At 37.9% G+C, this 20624-nt stretch overlaps 1 protein-coding gene and 2 long non-coding RNA genes across 4 annotated transcripts; 1 reads left to right on the forward strand and 2 right to left on the reverse strand.

The window, feature by feature from the left end:
* Positions 1-130: 130 nt before the first annotated feature.
* LOC146693665 (uncharacterized) lies at positions 131-1231 on the reverse strand. Its single transcript, XR_014923977.1, has 4 exons — positions 1121-1231; positions 717-806; positions 304-414; positions 131-182 (listed from the first exon to the last, which is right to left on the reverse strand). It is a non-coding gene; the product is annotated as an uncharacterized LOC146693665 (long non-coding RNA).
* Positions 392-15242, forward strand: LOC146693666 (regenerating islet-derived protein 3-gamma-like). 2 transcript variants are annotated; one of them, XM_085479373.1, is made up of 13 exons: positions 392-447; positions 511-576; positions 2987-3131; positions 5737-5970; positions 6233-6593; positions 10218-10245; positions 10739-10775; positions 13207-13452; positions 13553-13661; positions 13762-13850; positions 13976-14332; positions 14418-14462; positions 14676-15242. In XM_085479373.1, the coding sequence occupies exons 5-13, from the start codon at positions 6547-6549 to the stop codon at positions 14696-14698; spliced, it is 981 nt and encodes a 326-aa protein (XP_085335499.1). In that variant the 5' UTR covers positions 392-447; positions 511-576; positions 2987-3131; positions 5737-5970; positions 6233-6546; the 3' UTR covers positions 14699-15242. The 2 variants fall into 2 exon arrangements, with proteins under 2 accessions (XP_085335499.1, XP_085335500.1); XM_085479374.1 differs by lacking the exons at positions 13207-13452; positions 13553-13661; positions 13762-13850 and having other exon boundaries at positions 414-576.
* Positions 5079-5778, reverse strand: LOC146693667 (uncharacterized). The gene is made up of 3 exons (XR_014923976.1): positions 5717-5778; positions 5420-5578; positions 5079-5334 (listed from the first exon to the last, which is right to left on the reverse strand). It is a non-coding gene; the product is annotated as an uncharacterized LOC146693667 (long non-coding RNA).
* Positions 15243-20624: the final 5382 nt, after the last annotated feature.

Here is a 20624-nt window from a genome sequence, read left to right on the forward strand (position 1 = left end):
CAACATGAGAGGCTGCTCCTACCTGTCCTGGTGAGCTGGGCATAAATCAGTGACCTCTGACCCTGGAAAAGTGTTGTGATTAGTGGAGAGAGGACAGTGACAGACACTTCCTTTGGTAAATCCAATATGACTGAGATGTCAACCACAGTCAGCTGCAGAGAAAACTGCAGCGACTGCATCACCTGAAAAATAATGAAAAACCCTGAAAAAATATACATTTATGTTTTTGGAATTTATGTCTTCTGTTCAAATACTAATATCATCTTGCCTTTTCATGATAATTGTTATGACTCATTGTCTTACTTTTGGTTGCATCCTGTCAGTCCCTGTGATGAACTGAGCGTGACCTCCTCCTTGGCCATCCCATTGATGAGAGCAGAGCTGGCCCCTTCCCCAATCCCAAAAGAGAAACACCTGCAATACAACAGCTGTTTTTAAGACACACAGGTTTGGTACGCAGAGAACCTGAATTCTCAATCACTTCTTTGGTGCTCCCCACCTCTCCATCAGTAAAGACAAACAGCAAGAGAGGAGAGTTTTTTCACCTACACAAGCAAAAGCTCAACTCTTTGGCAGGTATACAAGTATGCTTTCAGTAATCTGTTTTAGCAAGTAAATCAAACATAACCTGGAGTTTTGCAGAATCATCCAAAGGCAACATGGTGTTTTACAGTGATATCACTTTAAGTCACTGAGATCACATGAATACAACTCACGGGAAGATGTGTTCACAACGAGACCCCAAACTGTAAAATGTTTGAATAGCAGCCCATTGGTAAACTCTTCAACAGGAGCAGAGGACTGTCCTGAAGGGAAGAGGGAAAGATGGTGAGGCCACTGTGTGAGAGGAACGATTTGAGGAAATATTTTGTAACTCTAACACCACTTTATGAATACTCTGGCACTGCTGGTGCGATTATTACTCATATTTTCAGATTGATTCACTACCAACACAAACTCTCCACATGAAGCCATTGAACACATCAGAGACATGAAAAGGACAGAAAAATGTCAAGTTTACAGTTTCTAATATATTCCAATACAATTAAATTCCAGGTTGAAGAACTGGGATCTTGAATTTTTATTTGCAAACTAATGACTTCACTTATTTTTCACTCACCCGGCTCAGCAGAGGCCTGTCCTGCCTCCACCACAGCAGTGGGCTGGTGGGCGTCTTTGTAATAAATCAGCAGTTCAACATCTCTGTCAAACTTGTGTCCTGCAGCCAGCTTGACCGGCACACCACAAACACATTCATATTTATTCATCAGTAACAAGTAACAACCACACACAGCAGACACATCAGCACTCTACCTACCGTGGCCTGGGTTTGATCAGTGTTGAGGTACTGCAGAGGGTCCAGGGAGCAGTTGGACTCTACTTTATGGATTGGACGAGGAGAGGAGACAGAAGAAACATCACTGGACAACCAAAACTATTTTACAGCTATTTTAGTTTAAAACCATAAAAAGTGACAGAAAAGGAATATGTTTGTTTTTGTAAATATGCTCTTGACTTTTATGATCTATGGATGGTATAATGACAAATATCAGTATAATGAGGAAAACATCATTTTTGCCTCTCTTTTTTTAAAACAAACCTTTAAAGTGATATAAGATTTTATGTCAGCGCAAGTTAGTGAGTGTTAAGTAATTATAAACCTCTTTATGATCTAACTTTTTGGAAAAAATAAGGGAAACTCCACATAACATTTTCTTAATTAGTTAAAACCATTTACTGATATAAAGTCATGACGTTTGGCCAGCTTGAAGATGGAGAGAAAGACACTCTTTTTTTATTAATCCTTTATTTATCCAGGTAAAAAAAAATCTCATTGAGATTAAAAATCTCATTTCCAAGAGAGACCTGGCATCATGGCAACAAAAGTCACATACCACATAACATTTAAAACAAATACAATATCCCATACCAACATGTGTAAAATATACAATAACACATTAAAAACAATCACACTGAGTAAAAGAGCTGTTCTCTCGTTCCTTTAAGACAGACTTAAACTCTCCCAAGGTAACCAATTCTAATAATTTGAGTTCCTTCTGCAGATTATTCCAGGAAGCAGGGGCAGCGTATTTAAAACCTTTTTCCCCAATTCTGTTCTGATTTTTGGGACAATCAATTGTATGATTTTGTTCGAACGAAGGCTGTATTGGTTGTGGTCTTTCTCGAATTGATGAGATTCTAGATTGGTTTTGGTGTTTCTGTGTGAAATCAGTAAAAACATGAACATAATCGCCATCTAGTGGCAGAGAAAAGGAATTAAAACACTTTGTGAATGAGCTGCCACAGCAGTGGTCCAATCTTCTACTGTGTTAGGAGTATTCAGACAATTTTGACATACTTTTTTTCCACAATGGTAAAACCAATATTAGGTACATAATTCATGACAAATAAACATGTAAAAGGGGTTGATGATATAAAACAGCTCTGTATCAAAGGCAGTGTGGAGTAAGCAGACCTGCTTCTGTTCACTCTGAAGATGAAGCTACTTTAAGAAAACCCTCAGAGTCCCAGAGCTTCTTTCTTCACGCTGCAGCCCAGCAGAACATTTCCAGCATCCACACACTCGACTTGATTTGGCAGATTATTACACTGGATGCTCTTCCTGATGAAATCCCAAACTGTGATGTCATAAATGTTCTAAAATAATGTGCTGACATGTTTTTACAACAACTGATGAGGAAAATAATTTCTGCTGCCGTGTGGTTTCTGGATAATATCAGACGCTGGTGCAGCTCAGTGGGAGGTTAGGAGTGTGATTACCACCAGTGTTTTTGCTTCTGATATGCAGATGTTTATTCTCAGGCTGTGAGGCAGGCCTACGTTTAGTTTGACTTCATTTTATTTGTTTTATGGTGTGTTTTTAATTATATCATGTTATTTTGTTCAAATTATAGAATCAAATCTGTTTTATCTCACATCATCATTTTGTGTTAATATTTAAATTGACAGCAGTGCATCTTTTCAGGCTTTGACTTTTCCACCTCCTTGTTGCTTCCTCCATGGAAGACATGCCAGTGGGATTAAGGAGGTCCTTGAAGCATTCCTTCCACCACCCGACAGTGTTCTCATTCGAAGTCAGCAGCACTCCACCCTCACTATGCACAGTGCAGGTAGATCACCTCTTTCCCCTCCTGAGTCGCCAAACGGGTGGCCATAATCTTTAGGCGGTATGGTTCAGTGGTTACCACCACAACAGGCACCAACCACCCTGCAACCGCAGCTCTGATGATTTGAAATGGAGTCCCTCAAGTCTCGCAAATGAAAAATATGCACATATTCTTGTTGGACAGAAAAATCTACTGATATTTTTGTTTTAGTAGTACAACTTTGCTTAGTCCAGGTTGAAAATAAAATGAAAGAGCATAATTTTTCCAAAATTATAGAGCCTCATTCATTTTGATGTCTGAAAACTTCAGGGAGTTTTCTTGGTTTTTGAGATGGCATCAGATTTCAGTGCGTGAAAAAATAACATGCCTGAAAGTGGGTTGACAGAGCATTTTTCAAAGGAACTTATTTTGAGTAGTATTTATTATTTGAACCTAAAATTTCACAGCACTCATCATATGTGCCCACACTTTGTATCTTAACATTTTTTATGAAAATGATGGATGGTTGAGCAGAAGACCCGTGTTGATTACAAATGGAATGATCCATGAGTTAACTAAGCTGGACTTGGTTTTACTGACAGTTTGAAGTTACTGTTTAACAAGCAGCTAGTAACTTGGGTAGTAAAAACAAAAACTACCCATCAGCTTAAGAAATTACTGAGCTGTGCTTAAGTTAACACTGAAGCTGGCTCCCTAGACTTCAATGTTGTGGTATTTGTTTTGGTAAAAGAACATGATCCTAAAATAGTTTTAACAGGAGTTATAGTGAAGAGAGGCTGCAGCTTAGCAGAAATCCCCCATAATCACTTTGATAGACTGTATAAATGATCATTTATCATTTGCAATTAGCCAATTTGAATTTTATTTATATTCCACTACTTCACAACTGTAGTTGCTTTAAGTCACTTTGCATATTAAGCTAAAGACCCTATAATATTAGAGAAGAAAAACACAACAACCAGATGTTCCCTATGAGCACGCACTTGGCAACATTGGGAGGGAACGACTCTGTTTAAAAGAGAAGAAACCTCCAGCAGAACCAGGTTCAGGGAGGGCAACTATCTGCTGGTTGGGGGTGAGGGGAAAGACAAGGATGCAGAGGGAGTCAAGTATCTGGACTCTGTGTTTCTAACATTTTTAGGGTCGAGCACAAAAACTCGCTTTCGCCTGAAATTAGAAGCAGGAAATTCGAGGTCATCCAGGCCTTGATGTCTTTAAGACATGACTGTACTTTAACTAATTGATTTGTGTTACAGGGCTTCATGGAGACATTGTTAAGAAACCAAATAGAAATCTAAAGATTTTTAACGAGAATCTGGTAAACATAGACAACAGTGCATTTAACTCACTGTAAAACCTCTGTTTCTTCCTACTAAACTCTAAAAATGCTTTTTAAAAAAAAATAAAATTATGCAGTATTGCCAGTGACTATATTTTCAAGATTTATCGTGCTATACTTTGTTTCTATCGCACATACTGACAGAGGATGGTGACCTTTAGTCCAGACAGACATGCTGTCTTTACTTAACCCCAGTTATCAGGCTGAAGGAGTCCTGACAGGATCTCGATTTCTTTCTGCTGCTGATGGATTTGCCTCTAAAAGTCAGACAGACTTTGTTTTCTTCTCTAAACAAACACTATGACAGTGTGCAATGTGCAGACAAGTCTGTCATTCTTTACAAAAGCAGGCTCTGAGGACACAAATTAGTTATTGTTGGTGATGTTCCTGTGTGTGTCAATCTGTTTGTTCTTAGTGTATTTTAGAGTAAAAGTGTCAGATTATTGCACAATAGTGTTTGGACTTGAATTCAAACAATGTCTCCTTGATTTCACACAAACTGCAGACTGAGATTACTCTGTCATGTCTAATATGTTTGTGATCAGTAATGATATACTATTAGATGTTATGATATCCCTAATCCAAGAAATAATGATTAGGAAAAAGTGAAACATATTTAAAACTAGACACACAGCATTAGGTTTGGGTATTATTAACTGTTTTCCAGTAAGTACAGTTACGTTTCTGAAAATACTGTTTTAAATTCAACACGTGGAAACTCACAATTCAAAACAGAAGTGTTGTTTGTGTTAAACTGCTTTACCCAGCGTCCTCTGCAGGTCTGAGACTGAAGTGCAGCTGGTTCTCAGAGGGATGACCTGCCAGGCTGTACTTCAGCGTCACACAGCCCTCTGCTGACTCTGAGCTCTGACACAGAATTACAGTGTTAGAAGTCACGTTAATTACTGTCATCAAATACCTAAACAACAACATGAGAGGCTGCTGCTCCTACCTGTCCAGTGAGCTGGGCATAAATCAGTGACCTCTGACCCTGGAAAAGTGTTGTGATTGGTGGAGAGAGGACAGTGACAGACACTTCCTTTGGTAAATCCCATGTGACTGAGATGTCGACCACAGCTGGCTGCAGAGCAAATCACAGCGACTGCATCACCTGAAAAATAATGAAAAACTCTCCAAATATACACAAACAGCTGGAACAGACATTTTACTCACTGCAGGTCTGATCTCCAATATGTATCTGCTGCTGCTGCAATGTTTAACTTGACCTGTAATTGTGTTTATGTCTTACTTTTGGTTGCATCCTGTCAGTCCCTGTGATGAACTGAGCGTGACCTCCTCCTTCCTTGGCCATCCCATTGATGAGAGCAGAGCTGGCCCCTTCCCCAATCCCAAAAGAGAAACACCTGCAATACAACAGCTTTTGCTGAGTACACAGAGGACATGAGTTCTTCTTCACCAGATCGATCACTTCTTTGGTGTTCCCAACCTCTGCATCAGTAAAGACAAACAGCTGGAGAGGAGAGTTTACACACACTTTTTCATGTATGTATGTTGTCAGTAAAGTGTTTTAACAAGTTAAAAAAAGCAAGAGTGAGAGGAACAGTAGGAGCCACTCAACAGATCAACTCATGTATAATTAGCAGATTATATGAGACTGATACAGGGCTTGATCCATGGTCAACTTACAAGTTGGAGTAATGAATGAGAAAAAAAGGAAGGACTAAAGAATGACATCATTAAAGTGTGTGTGTGTGTGTGTGTGTGTGTGTGTGTGTGTGTGTGTGTGTGTGTGTGTGTAATGCAGGGTTGGCTGTAAATATGTTTGAGGGGCTCCAGGATCTCTGTTCCTCCAAGATCAGCCTCCATTTGCTCAACTTTCTTCAGAGCCTCCTCACCATACTCTACACCAGACCTTCCCAAAGTGTGGGGCCCGCCCCCTAAGGAGGGCACAGAGCCATTGCAAGGGAGGCGCAGTATGAAAAGGAAAAAACAAAACAAAAAAAAAACAATGCTTGGACACTGCTAGCATGGGGCGCCTCCACAAACGCAAATCAGGAGATGAAGCATCGCTGAATATGTTTCCAAACCAACTTCATTCTAAGCCAAAGACTAGAAAATATGATGAAGCAAATCTTCCCTTTGGCTTCACCTGCACAAGTGCCGAGGTAGGTCTCCCCTGCAGAATTGGTTTTCCCTTCGTTGGGAGCAGCGCTGGGCTCTCCAAATCACGGACAAACAGTATCCCGCATTCTTGATTTTTAGTTCACAAACACTTGTTGTAATTACTAACTACTCCTGACATTTTGGAGATTTTAGCTCTTTATACAGTAAAGATACAGCGGGATACAAATGACATCAGGCCACAATTTGTTCCCCCGGTTCAAATCACGGACAAACAGCATCCCACAGTTGTTTATGTTTTTAAACCTATTTTGCAGAGGGATTGAAAAATGTATTGACAGCAATGTTGAATATTATTACACCGGAAAAAAACAACTACATGTAAAGTAATCACACCGTGACGCCTCTGCCTTTGTAAATAAAGGAACAGTAGCTGCATGTGTGTATGTAAGCGTGTAAAACCTGCAGATTGTCAGATTAACAGTATTTTGTCTCTGCTATTCTGCAATTCATCTCATGTAAACAATAACGTGGCGCACAGCCTGACGTGAAAAAAGGCACATACCTTTGACGTTGCATGATGAATTCTGTATTCCTCGTCCACACATAAACGCAAAACCGGAGTTTTAAAAAATCTCAGTTTTTGGTGATTTGAAACGCCGTTTACATGTGGACGAAACAGCTGCGTTTTCAGAAATACCCGTGTAGGTGTGCACGTAGCGTAAAAGAGTTAGTAGTTTATTTTCTTACTAAATGTAATTTATTGCAGATTACTTGTATTTGCTTAATTGTTTACTAAATGTTTGAGGTGTGAAATAAACCGCAATGGAGCAAAAGATGGGTGTGTGTGGTTGGAGAATGTGTTAGTGCGTGCGTGTGCGTGTGCGCATGCGCGCGATTATTTCCCGGGTTTAGATTTGCATGAGGTGGAAGCAGATGTGTTTCCTTTTCTTTGCGAAAAACAAAAAAACATGTCAAGTAATTGTAATGAAAGCTTTCCTGGAAATAAAGACTAATTATAGAACAATGACTGGAAACACATTAGTTATAAATAGATGAAAAATAGGTTCGAGTCTTTGGATCCTGTGAAACAAATATAATATGTCATCATGAAAAAAACATGCTTCATCAGTGGTTTCAGTTACACCTAAAATATATATTCAGAGTATTTTCAATCTTTTGCTCTCGAGTCCCAGATGTTGTTTGAATAGGGTCAAACCTCATAAAAGAAGGATTCGTTAAAAGGAAAATGCATTCAGGCCTGTAACATGTGACTTCAGCAGCTGTGCTGCAAAGCAGTTGATGTAGTGGATTAATAGTTAAGAGACTTTAAAGTGCAACAATGTGAATTTACACATTAACTCAGAATGTCTGTGAGATGGTCAGTCTAACACCCTAATGTTATTGTACGGTTTATTTTTGCCATGTGTATTTTTATTTTACTTTTTTCAAAAATGGTGATGCTTGTTCATCCTTTCATCTCCTCCCACTTAGATTACTACAGTGCTCTATGGTATTGTCTGTCTAAATCATCTATTAATCATCTCCAATCTGCCAAAAATGCTGCTGTAAGGCTTTTATCCCACTCATAAATTCTCTCATATCACTCCATTATTAAAGTGTCTGCACTGGCTTTACTGTTAGATTTACATATCAGTTCAAAATCTTCATTCTTTCTTTTATGGCCTTCGGAGGAGAGGATGCCACTTATATGTCTCCGGTCTACTCGACACCTATTCTTCAAACCAAATCCTGAGGTCCAGAGATCGAAACCTTTTGAAACTAAAACTGCAGAACAACTTACCCCTCTGTCTTTGGCCCATCAACACTGTGGCATCCTTTAAAAAATAGCTGTGAATTAATGTATTTAGAAAGGCATTTGAGTAATTTTTTGTGATTTGTGTTGCTTTACGTAATTCGGGTGTGTCCATTTTGACCACATTTTTATTACCTCTGTAAAGCAATTTGTGACTCGTTCGTATCTTAAAGTGGTATATAAATAAACATTACTCTACTTACTCTTTGAATGTACAAAAACATTTAAGATATCTACTTGTTTGAATGCCTCTTATTATAACTAAAGCACTTCAACAGAGGAGCCGTCTCCTGTTACTGTTGCAGCATAGACTTATGGAGGGAAAGTTGCCTCAAAAGGGTTGCAAAACCTACGATATGATCCACAAGCATAAACTAAGATTTACAAATATGTACAATCATTTGTGTGTAACCTTTGAGGGCTCACAAGTGCGTGCCTCAATCCACACACAAATACAAGGCAATTTGTTTAGTTTTACGAATCAGATATTCTTTTTCTTTGAAAAACCTTTCTGTGCACACAAATGTTTTGTCTTGTTTTGGGGACGTGGACGTGTCTTTTTCTAAATCAACTAGAAAATGTGATTTACCAATTAGAGAAACTATACAGTAGCCTATAAACGTTAGTATACAGTTTAAATAATCTGCTGCTAGATGCTAGGAAAAGTCAGCCAGTGCTCAGCGTGGCTGTGAATCAGACTCTGGAGTGAGTATAAGCTAACTAATAGTTAGGCATTGGAGGCCCAGATGTCCCAGTTTTACACTGTGACATGATCACAGCTTACATTTGCAGATGATATGTGCCAGGGTGGGCAACTCTAGGCCTCGAGGGCCGGTGTCCTGCAGATTTTAGATGTGTCCTTGATCCAACACAACAGATTCAAATGGCTAAATTACCTCCTCAACATGTCCTGAAAATCTCGAGAGGCCTGGTGATGAACTAATCGTTTGATTCAGGTGTGTTGACCCAGGGTGATATCTAAAACCTGCAGGACACTGGCCCTCGAGCCCTGGAGTTGCCCATCCCTGAGTGACAGCGTTAAATTTGCCTCAAAACCCCACGTGGGCATGCAACATGATCGGTGCGTATCAGACGATTCGTCCACACATTTAAGGTTTTGTATGGGAGCGAGAAGGCAGTTGCGTGTACTTTTAGACATTTGTGTGCACAGTGTGTGCGCAGGTTTGGATGTATGCATTTGTAAAATAGTTTTAAGTGTGTGCTCAAATTGCTTTGTGTCTGTGCGTGGACAGAATGCCTTCTTCAGTCGACACACTGCGAGTCCTCAAAGGTTACACACAAACCATTGTAAATATTTGTATTCTTAGTTTACGCTGGTGGGTAGTGAAAAATGCCAACAAGTTCAACATGTAAAGATGAAATCATGCATAATGCTCAGAGTGATGTCTGTTATTAAACAACAGCACAGTCTCTCTCAGACTGTTTGCACAGGTGCGCGTGACAGTGCGTAACCATGGTTACTGTGTGACGCCAATTGTCTGTTACTCTGAAACTCTCAGGACTTCTAATAAAGAATATCGGGTTACTATGTCCTTACAAAGTAAATCAAGCTTAAGATTTCAGAGTAAAAATAACAGCAGGGAAGTTGAAGAAGAAGAAGAAGACAGATTATCAATTTAGAAGGTGCAACAGAGGCAGAAGCTATGAGACCAGAGCTGGACAAATTAGAAAAAAAAAAAAGGCTGGGCGAGGCCCCCAGTGTTAATAAGATCCTAGCCCTGTATGGTGTGTTGGTGGGCGTGTTTGTATAGTCAAAACAGGGATGAGTTTAGTATCTCCATACAGAGACACAAGTTTACATTTCCCAGTCTAAAGCTCTGTTATATTTCAGAGACCAACAGCAAGTTTTCACTGAGAAGGTAAGTTGAAATTAGATTACTAATTACCAGATTGTGTAAATCCTAAGAACTTCCTTCTAAAATTAACACAAAAAGAACTCGTAGAATGATTAAATGTTTATTATTATTAATTATTAAACACTTTAATATTTCTGTGTAAACATTATATAAACTGGCAAAAGGTCCACAGGGATAGCCTTCATGAGCCTTTTTTTAGTAAGAATAACTTCTGTGATAGTCTCGAGTTAAAGGTCAAGTTCATGTGAGTTCATTGGCAGAAGTTTGTGTATTTCATCAGAAGAGAACTGCACAGACAAGCCTTTGTTTGTCAGTGGTATCTGTCACGATTTGACTACCAAAGTACTATACTGCCCTATTCAAAGTGCATATTGTCATGTTGGATTTTGATGTACCAATATTAACGGTATATTATTTTGCATAAAATCCCATGTGTTCAACTTTTTCTGTTTTTTTTGTTGTTGTTGGGTTTTTATTTTGACTTTTGTAGTTACAGGCCATGGAATTGCTGAGCCCTCTTTCACTACTTTTAGGTATGTTTTTTGGTGAATGATCATTGTTATAAATGTTAAATATGATCAGTGTTGGGCAAGTTACTTTGAAAAAGTAATTAATTATAGTTAATAGTTACTTCTTCAAAAAAGTAACTGAGTTAGTAACTGAGTTACAATATTCTAAAAGTAATTAATTACTGGAAAAGTAACTATTGCGTTACTTAAAAAAAAAACGTTTAACCCTCTGGGGTCCAGGGTATAATTGGCCATTTTTAACTACTTTTGATTTTCCCTCCACATTTCACCTTTAAAAACAGTTTATTTGCCTTGTTTGGTATCATTCTTTTCAGCACAACCTCACGTGTCTGAATTTACAGTTATGTTTTCATTTTGACATACTGTATTAACACAATTGATCTAAAATCAGACAAAAAACATAAAACCAGAGTAGAAAAAGTTATATTTTTTACTGTAATAACCACAAACATGTTTAATGAATCATATTCCATAACTTTAAATGCAAATATAAATTGTCAATTTTAAAATACTATGCACAAGTTTTGCAAACAACAAAGTTATTTGCAGCCATTTATCTTTTACCTTTTTTAAAAAATAACCATTTCAAACTATCTATATAACAATCAGCTGTTCTGCATTAAATAAGATGCCACACAAATTATTTGTGCCACTCCAAAAAAATAATTTCTGTCCACTATAAAGAACATCACAGCCTGATACCTGCAGGTCTGACAGCAGCAGGTGTATCACTCATGTTTCTACCCGGAGACAGCAGTTGCCTCATTGTTCTGACACACAACACAAAACTATCCACAACACTACACACTAACTACACAAGACAACACATTAACTACACACTCCAAACACGCTAAACATCACAAATCTCTCAAATCTCAAAACTCGCTCTCTCTCTCACTCTCACCGTCACTCCTAAAACTTCCCCTGTTTTTTGTTTGGTTTTTTTTTTTTTTTGGGGGGGGGGGGGGGGGTTCATAAGCAGAGAGTGCTTGCTGCGCTGTCCTTAAACAGTAAACATGACGAAACTATTGAGGAAAAAACGTATATATTGTTTATCGTGACTCTGGTTTTACTCGACACAATTTAAAAACTAGTATATATCACCTTGTTGCTTTGTCTTGAAGTGGTCATGTGATTGGCTTGCCACGACTACTTTATTCTTCCTCAGTCAAACAGCAGCACCCATGCGATTGTTTTGCCTCCTTAGCTCCAGGTGTTGTGCTAGAAAGTGATCGTGATTACCGTCCGCGGGAGCGCGCACAGCTGCTTAAAGCTGTAGCGTCCAGATTACAATATGTAGTCAGCTACTTCCGTGCAACTGATATAAGATGTGGTAAGATGAACACAGCTTCAACAGTCTGTTTGTTGAAAAATAGTAACGGACCGCATGTTCTTGTTAGTAACTGTAACGGCGTTGTAACGATAGGAATAGTAATTAGTTAGATTACTCGTTACTGAAAAAAGTAACGCCGTTAGTAACGCCGTTACTTGTAACGCTGTTATTCCCATCACTGAATATGATGTACCTAGATTCTAAAATTAATAAATAAACAAATATTTCCTGTTGTTATGGAGCTTACAGCATTTAGATTAGATTAGATTAGATTAGATTAGATTAGATTAGATTAGATTAGATTAGATTAGATAGAACTTTATTAATCCCTCGGGTGGGTTCCTCTGGGAAATTCGATTTCCAAAAAAGCACAGCACCGACAGAAGTTACAGAGTTACAGAATATTATATATATATATATATATATATATATATATATATATATATATATATATATATATATATATATAATACACACACACACACACATATATATATATATATAAATACAGAGACAATATAAATAAAATATACGAAGGGGATAAATAGAATAAATAGGAATAAAAATAAAAATACAAGTGAATTGCACATTTCAAGTATTGAGTCTATTTAGTTAAAGTGGTGCAAACATTTAAAAAGCAAGAAGAGTAACGTGAACTGAACATTACAGTCTATATTCAAAAAGAGTAAAGAAATTCAAATTTTTTGCATGGTCTTGAAGAAAATAACACAAAAACATATTTGCCTTTAAAATTTAAATAATTAGAAATGTAAAAATAATGCACTTTTTTTGTATTTACATTTTTGCATATACATAAATATACTACATATATATCAGTACGTTTTTTAAAGATGAACTATAACAGTAATGTGTCTGTGCAGGTTCTCAGGTCTAAGGAGTTTGGAAAGAAAAGCAACTGGACTTTTTAAAGTTTCTTGTAGACTTTCACCTCTTACCTGAGAAGTTCTTCAGCTGAAACATCTTTAAGAAGTCCAGTCACCTTTCTTTAAATTCTAAATTTCTTTAGATAACAGTAATGCAAAAAAAAAACAAATGACTAAATGATACTTAAACTGTTGATCTGGTCTTATTCTGTTACAGCAACAGTCCAGCTGCACTTTGTTTTCTCTTCCTATGTGTGCCCAAATGCAGGAGATTTAGAAATTGGCAATTTAACTTGGAAACTTGAATGTTGTATGAGCAACAGAAACCAATTCACACTGAAAATTGTGGCTCAAAAATTGGACTCGTTGGACTCGATGTACTCGATGTACAGCTCAGGAACATGTCCTGGCACCAATTACAGAGAGCGAAAGTGTTTGAATTCCTCTCTAGCGGTAGAAAATGGTAAGCACTGCAAACCAGTACATTGTTTAAGAAATACTTTAAGCACACATGCAGTGTTATTTTCTCTGATGAATCTTTATATGTTGGTTTTGTGTATCAGGAATTATAAAGGTCTCTGTAAACGATACAGTTTGTAAGGAAAACTACACTCAGCCTGAATGCCACCCAAATGTCACTTTCAACAAAACAGCTGTTAATCTTACACAACAGTATGTTTCATGTGTACTCAATTACTGAATACAAAGATTCAGTATATTTGGTGCCACACATGCTTTCAATAAATCACCTGTATATTTTCCTCCACAAAAGGAATGGAAATATCTGCTTTAACATGACATCAAAGAATGGCATGAAAGTAAAGATTAACTTTCAATGTGCTGAGTACCCTGCTGCTAACAGTAAGCTCTACCCAACACAGTAAAATTGCTTAAAGACTGCATTTAATTTAACATAATGACATGGAGTTTATGTACAATATGTGTGCATTACATTTTTAAAACCTACTCTCGATTTTTGTGTCCAGTCAGTCTACACAACAAAAGTAAAAGTTGGATTGATGCCTTGGAGGACTGCCAGAGGGATCATTTCTCCCTGGTTGAGATCTGCGAAAAGAAAGTAAGGGATGATGTGAAAAGACTGCAAAATAAAACAGACTCAAAGACGGGGGTGTGGATTGGACTGCAAAGGTCCATTTTTGGCTACAGACCTGAGTGGAAGTGGATTTCAGGGTATAATGTTGTAAAATCACAGTTGAATAGAACTTCGTCCACCAACTCTGACTTTGACAACCACTGTGGAAAAGTCATCTTTGATAATAAGACAGAAGAAATCAAGTGGTCCAACGCCGACTGCCATGAAAAATTACCATACATTTGTCAAAGTAAGTTGCTGTTTTGTTGTCCAGTCAGACTTCTTCACCTGGTTTTTATTAAATCTTATTGTTTTTCTTTTTTCTTTTTCTCCAGGAATGAATGAAAAGCCCTGTACTGATGAATATACAGAGAAGTCAGGTATATCTACCAAAATGTTTTCTAGCCCGTAGGCATAAATTGACGTTTTACTTTATATTCTGCATCTTTTTTTATCTGTGTGACACATGTCACTGTAAGCTGCAATATTTACATATAAGTAGATGTATAAAGGTCAATGGGAAGTTTAAAATGAAGCCATTCCACTCTGCTTTTTATATATTTTTGAATTAATATTTGTGTTTTGGGCCACAGAGCTTTTCATTGACATTGACTGAACTGATAGCACCAAAGAAAACGATTCGCAGCGTCTCAATCGTCATCACATCAAGGTGAGATTCCTGGAGAAGCAGATGGATGACCCAGCAAACCCAATGTGTATTGTTAGATTATAATATTATTTTATGCCATGTTATACCCCTAATTAAAGATTGTGAATTATTATGTAGTTTTAGTTTGCATTATTCTCCTGAATTAGAAGAAGCTGATAACTATTGCATTAGTTAAACTGATTTGCATTACATTAGACTGCTGATTTATTGTGGATGAATGATATTGTTTTATGATGTTATAAGAAATACTGTTTGCAGAGAGTCATCGCCTTATTTGTCTGATTAGAAGAGAACAGAGCATGCTGGAGTTTTCTGCCCCATCTCAGCAGGAGCAGATAAAACGGGGAGCCAAGGTCGTAGCTTAGGCGCCGTGTGAGAGAAAAGCATGTGAATGTTTAGGCTTTTATGATAAGGTGGGGGCACCAGAGGCTATAAGAGTTTGATTAATGCTCCACCATTTTGAGATCTGAGGCTGTCTGCATACAGTGTCCATCTCTCACGCGTGTGACTATTAAAATCATCATTTGACTTAACCCGGCCGGACCAGTGTTGTTATTGTGGTTTTTTCTCTTGTCTCCATCCCCAATATTTGAACTCATAACAGTATATATGCTGTTTGTATGTTTGTATGCTGTAGCTGTAGTGTTGTGTTTCACAGGAAAACTACTTTGGTTACTATCATTTGCAAGCCTTGTTAAATTAACCATTTACCCACCACTTCTCAGAAGTACCTGTGTTTGTCAAAGATGCTTCTATGTAAAGAGTCGATGTATTATTTTTGTCATTAAAAACCTAAATATCTGGCTAATTTAACTGAGCGGTTATAAGAAATAACATTTTATTTTTCTCTCAAACAAAAAACTAAAGAATATTAATTCTGTGCTAATAATAAAATGTAAAGTTAAGAAAATGCAAACTGTGTTTATTTCAGCGATATCTTGATTCAAGAGATAGTGGGGTATACCAATCTGTCACAGACGCCATTCGCACACCTAGGGTGAAATCTGTCCACCTGTCCTTTTTATGCCCAAGAATGTTACCATGTTGTTGTCAGTTAAACTAATGTGTTGCAAACTATTCGTCCAGCTGTTTGTTTTTAGTAACACTTCAAACTCACCATCACAAACTTTTACCAAACTTCAAAGTATTTACCCGACCTTCCGATTAGCGCATAGAGAGCATCATGGAATGGGTTTCCATGGCCAAGCAGCTGCATCCAAGCCTTATGTCACCAAGTGCAATGCAAAATGTCAGATAAAGTGGTGTAAAGCACACTGCCAATGGACTCTAGAGCAGTGGAAATGTGTTCTCTGGAGTGATGAATCATGTTTCTCCAACTGGCAATCTGATCAATGAGTCTGGGTTTTGTTCTGACTGTATCGTGGGTAAGAAAGAATTAATGTTTCAGCATACCAAAACGTTTTGGACAATTTCATGCTGCCAACTTTGTGGAAACAGCGTGGGGATGGCTCCTTCCTGTTCCAACATGACTGCACACTAGTGCACAAACTTGACTGGTCTACACAGAGTCCTGACCCTCGACCTGAACACCTTTGGGGTGGATTGCCTTCTTGTCCATTATCAGTGTCTGACCTCACAATTGCTTGCATGATCAGAAATGAACATGAACACTCTTAAACCCTTCAGAAATCCTTCCCAGAAGAGTTGAAGATGTTATAGCTACAAAGAATGGGCCGACATAATAAAGGATTAGGATTCAACTGTATTGTCATTACACATGTCCAATTACCATCCGGGTTGTTGTACTGAGTGTACTTAAAACTTTACAACAGTGTAGGCACAGGTCAAAATCATGCAAGAGGAAAAACAATACTATATTTGAAATTGTTTGTTTTATGGATCTGTTTCGATCGCTGTATAGAATGGGGACTATATCGATTTCCTTAAGGTGAAAAGTCAGTGTCAGTTATTGAAAGTATTAAGTTGAGGGTTAATGCAGCAGCAGAAATCGTGTGGTGGTGAATGAACTGGTTATTTATTACCAGTTTCTGTACCTGATGACATAAAGGAGACTTTTGTCAGTAAACCTTGGTTACATACCCAATTTGTTTATAAGATCAAAATAAAAACTGATCAGGATATATTTGCTTCCTGTTTGACTAGGCAAGCCTTCAGATTTTAACAACTACAGTTTAAGAGCAAACGCTGAGTTAATGTGCTGTGCATTCATGAAACAGGTTGGAGGCGATTACTGATCACAGGAAAACCTCCATTTAAACAAATATAATAATAATGTGTAACAAAAAAAATATTTTTTTTGTGGATTTTTTGCTTTAACAACATTTAAACAACATTTAAAATCCAAATGTTTTCTATATCAGTCAAGTTGATTCACCTTATTAAGTTTGTAATGCTGCACATCCACAGTACCTTAGAGGGGGGAAAAGCAACATTATTCCAATTGAGGAAGCTGAGAACACATTTGTGTTTATTTAATCAAAAATATGATAATATAAAGAGCAATATAAAAAGTCACTCCTGCCGACATTTCTCTGAGTTATCATTCTGGAGAAAGACAGCAAGCCAGAGGACAGTGGGGAGGTTTATTCAAACACTTTGGATATTTAACAGTCATCTCTGCAAAGACTGGAAGCACTGAAGGTGAACGTTTTATTTATAAACTCTTAATGTGAAAGATCAATTCCTTCTCAATTTTCTATCTTTTTTTTTTCTTTTGCATGTTACAGACCATGGCACGTCTGATTCATCTATCATTACTACTAGGTATGTTTCCAACGTACAGGTCAACACCTAAATGCAAACTGTACTCAGGCCTGATGTGATCTTCCTGTGTTACAGCAGTGAGCCTGCTGCCCTGTGTTTCAGCCATACGAGACTTTCCAGATGGAGGAATCAAATTTACTCCCTATCATCTGTGCCCTGTTGGAGGGAATATTACACATGATTGCAATTGCACAGCTGGAAAGTGGATATGGAAATTTAAATGTTGTGGGCCGACTGCTAACCAAGTCACACTGGAAGCAACTGCCACAGCCAATTACACTGAGACAGAGGACTGTACTAATAAATGCCGTAAAATCACATACAAAACAAAAATGTTTGTTTTGTCTGTGGAGGTAGAAAATGGTAAGAAATCTAAAATTCACAACACATTAAAAATGATTTTATCGCTGGTTTAAAGTCGGCAGACTGACTTTAAAATGAAATCTAAGAACTTTAAAACCTGATGCATATTATATTGTTTATAGATGAGCATTCATGTGTTTTGTTTCCATGTACCAGGGTATTTAAATCATACGAGTGACAATAAGATCATTTGTGAATCTTGCTCTGGAACTTCAACTACTGCCGGCACAAAATGTAACAGCTTTAAAAAAAAAAGTAAATATATTTATATCTGTTTTTAAATATGATGATGAAGAAGATGCAGATTGGTACCTCATAGGCAAAATCATGTTTGTCACATACTTTTAAAACAGCTTTCTGTTTTCTTCAACAGACAAAAGATACATATCTCGGTTCCTAAGCAAAACCAAAACAGAGTAAAGCTCAAATTTCAGAGGTTTCATCAACAACACCGTGTTAGCGACTGTATAGAGGCTCACACAGGCGAGTACTTTCATCAGCACAATCAGCCTTTCCTCCAAAGAGCAGCTTTAAGAATTTAATTTGCTACATAGTTTTTCTTTCTCAAACAACAAAAGTAAATTGTTGATGTGCAAAACAATAAACTGATGCGTTTTTTCCACAAACAAGAAAACAAATACAACATAAGATGAATCTGTAAAAATTTTATACATACATGTATATTTACACACTGTATAGTTACAACAAGACTTTTTTTCTTATGTAAAACTGAAATATGTTTTTAAAGCCTGCATTTTTACTTTTTCTTCTTATGTGCAGGTTCAAATCAAAGGACCTGCAATGTTAATGTTGCTACAACAAATACAGGTACATCAGGTGGAAATGTTTATATTTCAGCCTGAAAGCAGTCATTTACTTTTAACAATATGTGAATAAAATAATATGTTAATATATTATAATGCTGTAAACTCAATACTTTAATCTATACAAAACATCCCCGACTATCAGGGTGAGTCAGCAGAGCTTTGCATAAATAAGGAGACAGCAGGAAACTGTGACCTATTGTCAGTGTTGGGTAAGTTACTTTAAATTAGTAACTTAGTTACATTACTAGTTACTTCTATCAAAAGTAACTCAGTTACTTCAAGTTACTCGTTACTTTCAAAGTAACTAGTTACTAGGGAAAGTAACTTTGGCTTTACTCAGAATTCTCTTGTTAATGCGCCGCTTCCATAACTGGATACCCCGCGAGATTACCAGTCTTCTAGCTCGCTTACTGGCCACAAGTGCACTGTGCCACCTACCAATAGAAAGGAAAAGATAATGTGCATATTTCCACGAGAGAAATCCCACGCCTGGACCATCATTGACCACCACCATGATTCTAGCCTACGTCACAGCGTCATGTGCGCTTTTTACATCCAACACGAAAACCCCAGGCAAAACTTTGCTAGATCCGCCCCTGGACAGTTACCAGCTGTCAGCTACCTAAAAAAGGATCCTGGTGTTATTTGTCTCTCAGAAACAGTTCATAACTTCCCTTCAACTCATTCATGTGACCTAAAAGGTAAACCTGTTTCTCCATCACCTGTTCAGCTCTGATGATCCAGTAAGGACATCTCCTGGTTTCATCTTCATGTTTCCCTCTCACCAGATAACCAAACCGATATCATGACCAGCAGCTTTTACAGCTTTGACTCCAGCAAACATCAGCTGATACTAGAAATTAATATTAAATACATTCTAACAACAGCTGATCAAGCTTAAACGCGCTGTTGTTGTTTAACGCGACCTCCGCTGGTTTCTTCTTTCTGGCACGAAGTGGGCGATAAACAAGCAAGAGAGAAAAGCCGATCAGCTGATCATTGATCAGTTTCATGATTGAAGTAGAAACAGGAGAGGGAGGGGGAGTGAATGAGAGAAGAAGAGGCAGCTGTGCAGCAAAGACAGAATAACTCCAGCTTTGTGTCTTTTTCATTCTAGCTGAATTACGGGACAAACTGTTCCTTTTCAGCTCAATACGAAATGCGTAATATTTTCTCTGACCATGAGACGATTCCGTTTTTAGGGGATGGCTGGCAACTCTAATAATTAACCTTATGAACAAAATAAAGTTCAACATCAGTAACATCATAGCACGCACCCAGCTGTATAGAAACTCCATGCTAGCTAGTACCCAGTACGAAAAAGTCAGCACAACGAAAATAAACTCCTAAACTTGGTTTATATCTGACCCAGATAGACTGCAGGTCATAACTTCTTACCTGAAGTTCAGTTCACCTGACGCTTGGACCGGCGGCCGGCTCCTCCTGCCTCCCCTTTCCCTCATCCACCTACTGGCCTCCACCACTTGCTAATTTTGCTGAATCTGTGGAAGGTCCGCGATAGCCACCACACAAAGTAACGAATAACGACCCTATCTAAATCCCAGTAACGATTGACGCGTTCCTGATTTTGGCATAATAACTAGTTACCGTGCTTGTTACCACAATAATAACGTAGTTACTGTAACGCGTTACTTAACGTGTTAGTCCCAACACTGCCTGTTGTAGTGTTAGCATATCTTAAATGTCACTTTGCATTTTTTGTCTCCAGTTAAAAATCTGGAGTTCTACCATGAAAACAAAAGTTGGATTGATGCCTTGGAGCAATGCCAGACAGACTACTCCTCCCTGGTTGAAATCACCAACCGAACAGTGAATGATGAAGTGAAAAGTCTCCTGCAAAATGAGACAGACTTGCAACGAGGGGTGTGGATTGGCCTGGAACGCTCAGTTTTTGGCAAAGATAAGAAGTGGATGTG

This window comes from Copadichromis virginalis, linkage group LG14 (assembly GCF_057382275.1).
Source record: "Copadichromis virginalis isolate Kocher_CV1m ecotype Utaka linkage group LG14, C_Virginalis_male_GT1.1, whole genome shotgun sequence".
Classification (NCBI taxonomy): Eukaryota; Metazoa; Chordata; class Actinopteri; order Cichliformes; family Cichlidae; genus Copadichromis; species Copadichromis virginalis.